This window comes from Danio rerio, chromosome 11 (genome assembly GCF_049306965.1).
Source record: "Danio rerio strain Tuebingen ecotype United States chromosome 11, GRCz12tu, whole genome shotgun sequence".
In the NCBI taxonomy this organism is placed as follows: domain Eukaryota; kingdom Metazoa; phylum Chordata; class Actinopteri; order Cypriniformes; family Danionidae; genus Danio; species Danio rerio.
In genome coordinates this window covers 26,950,631-26,961,951 of record NC_133186.1, presented here as the reverse complement: position 1 = coordinate 26,961,951, position 11,321 = coordinate 26,950,631, and the positions used below count along the sequence as shown (strand labels likewise).

The 11,321-nt window shown below is 34.6% G+C and overlaps 1 protein-coding gene across 2 annotated transcripts; it reads right to left on the bottom strand.

Moving 5' to 3' along the window:
* Positions 1–1,209: 1,209 nt before the first annotated feature.
* On the bottom strand, positions 1,210–9,659 carry shisa4 (shisa family member 4). 2 transcript variants are annotated; one of them, XM_073915873.1, is made up of 5 exons: positions 8,919–9,659; positions 6,763–6,940; positions 6,433–6,569; positions 5,562–5,729; positions 1,210–3,842 (listed from the first exon to the last, which is right to left on the bottom strand). In XM_073915873.1, exons 2-5 carry the CDS (start codon positions 6,807–6,809, stop codon positions 3,802–3,804), a joined length of 393 nt encoding a protein of 130 aa, XP_073771974.1. In that variant the 5' UTR covers positions 6,810–6,940; positions 8,919–9,659; the 3' UTR covers positions 1,210–3,801.
* Between the last annotated feature and the right edge of the window lie 1,662 nt (positions 9,660–11,321).

Sequence of the window (11,321 nt, the reverse complement as noted above, 5' to 3'; positions counted from 1 at the left end):
GCCTTTAAAGCAGAAAGGAGGGATAATGAGTCAGGGAGGTAAGACTTCATAACATGATTTCTCAGCCATGATCTGGTCTAAGACCACAGATAATTCTATAATACATTTTTTGTATTCTTTAGAATTGTCATAATTAATTTTCATGCAAAAGGTTTCTTAAGTGATGTTGGCATGTCACTCCAGTTGTTGTTTTCCAGTAATATTTAGGAATGATTTCTGTTATTTATTTAGAATAATAATTGTATATTAATATTAATTGTATTTATTTAGAATTAATATAAATAAATTGTTATATTTATTGAATAACAAATCTAACAATTCAAGAGAGGTGGGGGGTGTATAGGGTGGTTCGCCCAGGGTGTCATTTAAACTAGAACCACCACTACACTCCCCGATCGTCCTTGACAGCACCCACACACCTTCAATAGACAGCAATGGCTATTTAATATTTACCTTAAGCTACAGTATATCAATAGAAGAAGCTGCATTAATAAAATGGTTCAAAAAGCAATATGGATAAATAATATTATTAGGTATAGTGAGTGTGTATAGTAATGTCTTTTGTTCAGTTTGTTCATTTGTTTGGGTAATTAATAAACTCATTATTCTTTCATTCATTTTCTTTTCGGCTTAGTCCCTTTATTAATCCAGGGTCACCACAGCAGAATGAACCGCCAACTTATCCAGCACATTTTTACACAGCGGATGCCCTTCCAGCTGCAACCCATCACTGGGAATAATAAACTCATTAATCTCCATTAATTTTAGACATGGCATATCTCGTATGATGTACAATAAAGGCACGTAAAAAAATAAGTTATTTATACAGTATATGAAAAGTGTTTTTAAACTAAACATAGATTTTTATTTGGTTTGCACATGTACTTGCTGAATTATTTCAAAGAATAAATTGCAATATTTCAAGTAGAATTAATTAAATGAATAAAACTACATTATTTCATTTACCAGAAACAAAAATATAACATTACACTGAATTCATTATTTTTTTTGTGTGCCACCCCAAGATTTGGTGCGGCCTCTTCTGGCCACCCCTAAGAAAATTTTCTGGGGGCGCCACTGCGCGCTGCATTTTCTCACAACATCTTAAAATAGGATGGAACATAGCGAAAATAATTCAAGGGGACCCAAAAAGGGTGACAGACCTGGCTATTTAGGTTATGTGCTGTGTCCCAATTCGCCTTAATAGTATTTGAAAATAGAATTAGTGTGTCCCAAATCGTAGTATGTTGAAAAGAGTATGCCAAAGGTACCAGGGTGGTTTAATATTTCTGGTAAAAATTTGAAGTGAAGAAGCTTTCATACTCTAACCGCTGATATTGCCCACAGTACATTAGAACTACAAACGTGGGTGAAAAGTGTAAAAAAACTGCAAACATGATGGATGCGCGAAAACCAACCAAGTAGAGAAATCAAATGGAGAAGCTTCGGTAAAGATGTTTGTATGACTGTTTATTAATATTTAGCCCACTGGAAAATATCTAAATCACATTTTCTGTGTTATATTTCATCTGCAACAACAATACTGAACTTATATAAAGACGTGTACTTTGAACATTAACGTCTGAATGCAGAATTATCCAAAGACCTGAGGAGATTTCTCTGCTTCTCCAATATGGAAGGAAATTAAGTATGACAGAAATTTTGATGATGTGTGGATGAATGATAGGGCTCGTAACTAAGCAACATAACTATCTGTTAACAAGGAAGTAATATGTCCCAAAGCTTGCATACTCTTCTGTCACACACTCAAAAGTATATACTCACCTTTCAAAGATCAACTACAACTTCACTAAGCAATAAGCTTTGTCTCATTTTAGAGGCTGCACTTCAAAAGTGAGTCCTTCGAAGTCCACACAGGCTGAACCGAACGTTTTGAAATGAGATGATCTAGCTACAGAGGACAGATCTCGTCACCAGGCAACCATAACAGCTGCTGTCAATAAGCGCTGATAACATTTGTAATGACGTTTTTTCAAAGTGATTTCAAAACTTATTTTAAGTGATCTGAAAGCTAAACAAGGTATGCAGTAGCTAGAAATATATATTCTTTGATGCATACATGTACACATAAAAATGTAAACTGTCTATAAAATCGCTCTTTAGTAAGACATGTCATACTCATTTTGTTTCTAAACATGTGTTTAGATTTCCAGGTAAAATAAACTTAATTCACACATTTAAACCGGAGTTTTCTTTTAAAAATATTCTGCCATTATCATTATCCTTTTTGGGTCCCCTTGAAACATTTCTGCTGAGTTTAGTTCTTTTTGAAATTGTTGTGAGAAAATGCAGCACGTTTTTGTAATTTGTTTATGTTGTGGGGATTTGCAGCATGTGTGCTGTTAAATGGATGAAGATCTTTTCTTCATTTGCTGGCGTTTTTTTTTAATTGCATGTTTTCTTAAATTGCAGCATGTTAAGCTCTCTCAGTGACCATTCATTCATTTATTCATTAATTTTCTTGTTGGCTTAGTCCCTTTATTAATCCGGAAACGCCACAACGGAATGAATCGCCAACTTATCCAGCACGTTTTTACGCAGCAGATGCCCTTTCAGCAGCAACCCATCTCTGGGAAACCTCGGTGACCATATTAAATAAAATAAATACCTAAAACTAGGCATTAGTAATTTATAAAATGCAAGTCAAAATCTTCCGGCATTTAAAGAGTAAAAAAGTATACATTGGAAAAACTAAATTGAATGGCTTTTTGACTCTCAAAAAAGCTGATATAGCTGTTGACTTGCAATTTTTGAGCCACTAAATGCCTCAATTTCAGCTTAAAATCTTCTGGAAAATGCTTGAGTATTTAACTTTTTAAAGTAAACCAATGAAACAGCAAATTTTCATTTTTGGGTGAAATATGATGACAAATATGCGGAAACTAACATAGCTTAAAGGGACTTAAATGACACTGTTTTTAAAAAGTAACAATATACTATAAATTAATGTTTTATGGATTGAAAACAATCTTTTTGAAATGAATAAGAACAGATAGACAGCTAACAGGATGCAAACATTACAGTGATCTCCTCGATAGCTATAGGTAGCTTGAGTTACAATTAAAGACATGCAGATCTAACGAATGTTAACATCACGGCTTAAATTGAAGCCTGATCTAACGACGGATGACAAACTGCAAACGCACACAATGACGTTTCAGTTGGTTGTGAAGATGCTATGCGACACTAACATTTCTTATATACTCTCTTATTTACATACTGCATGTAAACTGTCTATAAAATACCTGTCTCATGTCAGCATGTCTGTAAAACATCTGAAGCCTACGGATGTTTATGATGCACATGACATGCAGAAATAAATGCATTTCGAAGAAACGAGCAGGGAGAGACAGCTAAGCATGTCTATTGCAGCTTAAAGTGCGAATGACAAATGCTTCTTATTTGGTTGAACAGAAAACAACATCCTGGGCGAGTCAAAACTGTCAGCAATTCTCTTCTGCAGGACAGCCATATCTAATGGACCATTTGTTGGAGAGTTTGACAAAAGCATAATGGCACATCTATAGCAGTCTTTTGAGTGTGTGAGTTGCTGGGTTTAAGTGGAAGGAGACATCAAACAAGAAAATACTCCAACGTGTGAGGCGATTCCGAGGTCAGTTCATGCTTCACTCCACAAATTAATTTAAATTAAGAAATAAATAACATAACTCAACTTTTTTATACGGATTCTCATACAAGGGATTCCAAACAAGCATGGGGCCTCTTCATTACCCATTGTACAGGTTATCTTCTCCTCGCAGAGGGAGGGCTTCAGCTCTTTCAGTGCCCAGGGTACTGGGGAGGAGAGTACGGTGGAGGAGCTGGAAACAACCATGACACAGCTTAGGAAATGCATTACAGTGTTGACAAGTAGTGCAATATTGATATTCAGGGATTGACAAAGTGTTATGTGTGTGCAATTTGAAAGCATTGTTTTAGGGTTTATACACTTTTAAAAGGACATTCACAAAGTTTTCTTTTCATTTCTTTCCATTCATGCAAATGTGAATATGGGAAACAGGAAAAACACAGGCTTAAGTGAGTTTTATAAATGCCCCCAATGTCACAAGTAAACAATTTAACCAACTTAACACCACTGACATATTAGCAATAGCTTTAACTGATATTACAAACCAGTGGTTCATTTAAATATATGTATATAAGTATAATGTTATTGTTCTTCTCTGGGTATAAAATTGAAATATATAACTATATAAAAACCATAAAAATCTGTACACAATATAGTATGCTAGACAATACAAACACAATCAGTCAGAGAGAAAGTATATAATGTTGGTGTTTTAAAGGTAAAAAAATAAGTGATTTTGAACATTAAGCTGCTTTTCCACTATAGTGGCAGGGCTCAACAATAAGGACTGCCCGATGGCCCGGGGCCAGCGTGTGAGATGCTCGGGACAGTAGACAGGATCCTTACTGGCTCGATCGGGCCACAAATGCCCTGTCATTAAAGTTTCATTTGCCTGTGACTATTTGTGAAACGCATGCAAATACAGTCAGAATAGAGAAACTGTTTGTGTTTTTAAGCCTTTAAATGCTACCTTCTCGGTTCCTCTTATCTGATTGGATGTTGTGAGCATGCTATTTTTTTCCGTAACAACCTTTACAGCTAAGAGACAGCAACATGGCGGCAACATCAAGGGATGATGCTAGAGGAAAACATTTGTCTCTAACGTCTTGGAAGCAGACATTTACGAGGGTACACCACGACAAAAAAAAAAAAAAAAAATGAAGTGATGTTTTGTACAGTTTGCCGTTAGTTTGGCAGGTCAGTCATCCTTTGTTTTGCAATAAAATACCAGCACATTTTGCTATTTTTGTACTTTAAAAAATATTTTATAGTTTTATAGTATATTTTAAATATTAAATATCTAGATTTACAAACATTTTGACCCTTTTTTTTATTTGTGGCTAAGAAATAGCTATTAACTCTTTTTGGTGGGGCCAGTGGCAATATTGGCAGGGCAAGTAAAAACCTGAACCACTGGTCCAATCGGGCCAGTAGAAAAAAATCCTTAGCGTTGAACCCTGAGTGGTAAACAGTTTTCATTGATACAGTTTTATATTCCATGGTAGTGCTGATAATGGAATGTAATACAAATGTGCCAGTCTTTGCTTTGGTAAGCATGTGTAATGTAAACAGGGATATTGACTATTATCATATGATCTTTCAGTTTTTGGGACTCTTTTTCTTTTATCTTTATATTTATTTGTTGAACAACAAAAGTTTTATTAATTATTAGCATGTGTCTGCCTATGGAGAAACAGGCAGCCAGGCAATAGAGTGACAATGTTATGCGCACCGCTACCAGTCCAGCATGGTTTTGCACAGTTGTCTAGAGTGCCATGCTGTGCTACACCAGGCTTGCAGAGGAAATAGAACTGAAACCGTACCTGAATGTTCTTAGGATGGTTTGACACAACAGAGTAAAAGCGGCTTAATTCTGTGTTATATTATTGCAACTGCGTTTTTTTAAGTCCACTACAGTGTGTGATCTCTGGTATCTAGGCCATCTGCGTACCTGCTTGACTGAATCCTGGATCAGGAGGATGAGGAGGGTAAGGACCCTGGGGCATCATCGGATACTGAGGCACCATTGGATATCCAGGATATTCCGGATGACCAATTGGTTTACCATAAGCGTCATACATGTGCTCCACTGGATAGCTGGCCATTGGAATGTGCTGGGCTGAAATCCAGACTCGTGTTAGTCTTTCATACATTTGTTTACAATAAGTGTTCAGTGAATAACATGGTTTCATTTACTACACACATATTGAAACGTGTGATGCTTGTGGTGTTTTCAGCATCTTAAATCTCTCTATGACATTAATAAGTGAGATGATCCAGAGATGATCAGAGACTCAATTCAGCAGCATGTTAACAATAAATTTGAGGGAAAAGGCCAATTTTAATTAAATTTAAATACGTTTTTACATTTTTAAAAAACTTTTTACATTTTATTTCAACGGTAAGGCGAGGGTAATTATTTAGGTAAGGAAGGGTCTGGAGCACTCAACCACCATACAAGGTGCATGGAAAAATCCAAATGCAAATATAGTAATAAAAATAGGCAACTCCAGCCACACTTAGAAAAATTTAATGAAATAAAAATTAATTATCCTTAATTACAAGTGTGGCTGGAGTTCCCTATTTTTACTAAATTAAATTCTGTATACAGAAAATTGAAACAATTTGGGAAGATCAGATGTATTCTACAGTTGTATATCATAATAACTGCAACAGCAAAACAAATTGCTACATTCACATGCTAAATATGACAAATATTCACAAGTCTCTGCAACAAAGCAGATTTAATCTATCTTATAATTGTAAACAATACTTACAATATTAAACTGGGCTTCAAAGAAACAAAAGTGATTAGTGTTTACCTTCATAAGGAGTTCTGCCCCGCTGCTGGCGTCGCTGGTAAAGATAACAACAGGAACACATGAAGCAACAGACCATAGTTGCAATTGCGGCCACAAAGAGCAGGATCGATGAAGCAATGCCAGCTATAGTGGATGGGCTGAGAGAGAGAAGCAGGACAAAAAATTAATTTCTCAATAATCTGACTACTCTGGCAGCAATTCATGACCTTCGCTATTAAGAATAAGCATTTCTTATCCAACAGTGGTATTTGCTCAGTACTATTTGGTGGCCTAATGTGAGGTAAATGAGCCTCTCAATTGCTCAATAATCTCTAAAAAAGAAAAGCATACCTGAGATGGAAGAGCATGCAGCGCTTCTGTCCCGCTTCTGTGATCATCTTGAAGCCATCGAGACAGCAGTAGCGGCGGTGACAGTTCCCACAGCAGAAGGTTATGAGTGGGCAGTCGAAGCCATTGTGCCAGGTTCCATTTTTGTCTACGTACCACAAGCAATCCTCATTTGCACTCACTGGAAGCCATAAAAACAAGTAGTAAAATATACTGTATATGGGTCAAAGATGAATATGAGTTTTTCTTTTTTTAATGCAGCTTCATTTTTTCTTGTACATTTTTTTTTTACTTTATTTTTCCAGGATTTAAAGAAGATACCTAGTAAAATATAAATCATTGTAACAATTAGTCTATCAAAAATTGTTGTCGGTAGAGCAGGGTGATTGATCGAAAAGCAATCGAAATCGACATTCAGAACCTATAATCTAATTTTTCAAGGTAAATTTTTCAATTACTTTTTCCTAATGTGTGTGGAGTCACATGACCCCCTCTGTTAAGGCTGAATTACACTTATTATATTATGATTTATACTTATTATATTATTACACTTCTGCCAAGGGCACATAAACAGTCCGGCACCGCCTTTGCATACCCGCGCACCTCTCAAAAAAATGTACTAACATGTCACAATGACATGTAGCACAAGCTTTGTGATTAGTTGGTTTGGTAGAGGTGACGTCGGTAAGCGACACAGAGAGATGCATTTTAGGCAATGTGTGTTTGAATTTCAGTTGTTCAGCATGGATGTTCAATAAATAAGCATGGACAGCAGATATTGTGTATTTACTTCAACTGTTTTAAAATCAAGTAATCCACCCTACATTCAAGAATCTCTCACTTGTAACATGTGAGCATATTTACTGTCTGTAACTATGATGGCTGATACATAAAATAGATAAAATAATGTTCATTAATCGTAATTAAGTTAAAATGTTCAATTAATTGAGATTTTTTATTTTTTAATTAGTTTAATTATATATTAAAAGACTAAAATTGAAGGATGATAGTACTAGGCATGGGCCGGTATAAGATTGGTTGAGATTCCTCGTTAAGACGGTAACCTTGGATAAAAAATGTCACGGTTTTACGGTATTGTGATCACTGCTCTAAAATATATTCTCTTTAAATGTCTGGGTAAAAAACAAACACTTTTTCATCTTTGAACACAAATTTTTTTTTTTAAGAAACATTTATACAATTTTGGAACAATACACGTCATGTTAAATAATTCAAAAGAATCATCGACTTCTGCTGTCTTCATTTAGTTTTAAAAACACAGATTTCTTTACGATTTAAAACAGCATCTTTGGATATCTTTTCAACTAGAGATACTGTTGTCCTAAAAAACAAGAACTCTCACACATACCATAGGAAAGATATAGCAGAAAATGTCGGTGGTTTTAAAATCTTGACTTTTCCAAACTGTGGTACACCTATATAAACGATTATCATCCCATGCCTAGATACTGCAGTTCCAAAATACTATTTATTAATAATGGTAAATCTTTACACTTAGCCATTCTTCAAACCACTTGGTTTTATGCATTTGTCAGCAGTTTTTTATCTAAGTTTTTTATCGTTTTAAATATAATAAAAGTTAACATAACTTACAATAACCTTTGAGGAATTGCAACTTTTACTAATTTATCATGCATTAAAACACATAAAACATTATATGTAATTTCAAAATAAAGCACTTTACACGAAAACATTAATAATAATAATAATAATAATAATACATTTTATTTATAATCTGCTTTTCTCAGACCTAAAGTACCTACAAAACAATAAAAACAAAGCACAAAAAACAATAATGAATACAGTTAAAAAGTGAGAATAAAAAATATAACATTGTTAACATTAAATAGCATTAAATAACAATTAATAATATATTTTACAGCCATTATGTCCCAAATGAAACTAACGTTACTCTAAAGTGTACGTTAGTATAAATTACTTCTTAGTAGGATAAATATTCAGAACAGCCTAAATAGGAGGGAAAGTTAAATCCTATATCCCCAGGACTCTCTAACCAAACAATTACTACATTTCAGCAAGATAAGCCTTACTTAGTTATATTGATTTGTATTGATAAATCTTTTTTTTTTTTTTTAAACACTGGTAACTTGCAGTTTTAGGTAGGTCAGTTAAATCACCTGCTTCAAGGTCCCAACTCTTGGATTAACTGTTAGCTTTCACTTAAGTTAGTGGGCACAGAGAACGACTAAGCTCAACAAAAAAGCAAAAAAGCAGAAGAAAACAAACGCAGCCTCACGTGAACTTGCAAATCTAAGCGGTTTGAGATGCTGCTATAGAAATTACAGATTCTGTGCTGTAGCCATTACGTAGCTACTTCAAAATTTAGGCATAAAAGCTATATATTAATTGTGTTGATGATAGTAACATTTACTTCTGAACAGAAACATGTTTACGAGTAAATATATGCGGCAATGAGGCCTATGAAGAAACTACAATATCGTCTTACCCTGCCAAGCCGAGAAAATGATACAGAGAACCGGTATAATGACAGCGTAGAAGGACATCCTGCTTCCAGAACACTTTCCGTTATTCCCGACAAAGATGGTTACATTTGCATTATTTGAAAGGCGCTTTAAATGATAAGATGAGCCACGTCTCGCAGTCAGACGGCTTCGTGATCAACATGCGATCTGTGGTGGATGACACGCCGCCCGTGACGCTACACGCCCGCACGCCGAATATGTAGTACCAGGCTTCTCGTAGATGGAGGAAATTAAAAGACGTTAATTTCCCCGAGACGAGGTGTAGTATAGGTGTATATTTACACGGAATAAACGAAGGTGTTGTTGGAAACTGGTGGCGGCTGTACCGGATTGTTGTGGAGCTAACGCTGATGCAGAAGACGCGCGAAATTCCACGAGGAAAAATGGAGCCCGTGGGCTTCTGTAGCAGCTCCTCTTCTGGAGAGAAAGGCATCCATTGACAGCATACTGGGAGACTGTGCTGTAAATTTTCTGAAAGAACATAATTATATTTCATGTTTGCCTCCTAAAATTAATAAATACGTTATTATGGTTAGTACAAGTTGTACATTCATGCATTTAATGATGTGTTAAAGGGACAGTTCACCCAAAAACTAAAATGCAATAATCATTTACTCACCATTCACTTGTCCAAAAGCAGTTTGAAGCAGTTCTTCTGTTGCACACAAATTACGATATTTTGAAGAAAGCTGAAAACTTGCAACCAATAACTACCATAGTATTTGATTCTCCTACTATGGATGTCAGTGCTTGCTGGTTAACATATTTTGTCAACTCAAACAGGCTTGGAACAATTTAAGGGCGAGTAAATGATGAAAATATTCATTTATTTGGTTGAAATATCCCTTTCAATTACTTAATATTGCCATTCCCATATAATTTTACATTTGTAAATCAATGTCATGTGTAGAGTAGCAACACCTGAATAGGTTAAACAAGAAAACATTGGTAACATTGTTACTTTGTGTATTTACAATATTAGTAACAATAAATTAATCCTAATTATGTTACTAACCCTGAACATTGCCCTAGTAAGTACATACAGTTAATATTACTTAGTATTTAAATGTATAATTACAGTGTAACAAGGACTATAACATAAAATGTAACTTTAAAGTAATCAAAACAGTCCCGAATATGTTTGAACAATTTGCTTAGCAATAGATCAAGCTCTGGTTAAATATATAATGTATACTAGATATATGGTTAAAGCTGGCTAACACTCATTGCATGCACTCCATATTACATATCAAATTCCAAAAATTAAGTGTGACCAGATTTGAATATGTTTTAGTTAGATTACTTATGATCTACACTCATGAATTATTGCTATTATCATCTTCTCTTCATATCCACTGATCTTTACCAATTGGATCAAATATATTTCAAAGACTACAGCTGCATAATTTCATATTCATGTTTATTAACGTTTGTTCAAGCAATGCATGGATTCTTTGTTGCTGTTGGGCCAAACCCATTGCATCTGAAATATATACTTAAGGTACACCTGGAATTTCAGTTGCCTGAAGTTCAACATATTTGCATATTCAGAGTTTTCTGATGACCATACAACATTGAGGTAAAAAAAAATAAAATAAAAAAAAAGATATCCTTATTTTAATTTTACATTGTAATAATTGAACTTTTTTCATCAACTTACAAACACGTTTGGGAAATACCAATGTAATGCAAGGTTTAATACACTTCATCTTGATAAAAACGGATTTAATGTTCCTTCTTTTTCAATTTTTTGTTTATCCAATATAGTGTACAGTGGAGAAAATTAGTATTAAACACGCCACCATTTTTCTCACAAAACATATTTCTAAAGGTGCTATTGACTTGAAATTTTCCCAGATATTGGTAACAACCAAAGAAATCCATATATGCAAAGAAAACAAATCTAATTAGTTTACAAATTAAGTTATTCCTAATAAAAGGAAATGACACTGAGAAAAAGTATTGAACACATGAAGAAAGTGAGGTGTAGAAATGCATAAAAAGCCCAGACAGCAGCTGAAATCATACAGTAGTTCT

Bases quoted from the DNA above. Each gene is read 5' to 3' on its own strand.
- shisa4 (XM_073915873.1), bottom strand. From the start codon at position 6,809: ATGATCACAGAAGCGGGACAGAAGCGCTGCATGCTCTTCCATCTCAG. The intron at 6,570-6,762 runs GTATGCTTTTCT...TCTCTCTCTCAG, and splicing joins TGCATGCTCTTCCATCTCAG to CCCATCCACTATAGCTGGCA. The intron at 5,730-6,432 runs GTAAACACTAAT...TCTGGATTTCAG, and splicing joins GGGCAGAACTCCTTATGAAG to CCCAGCACATTCCAATGGCC.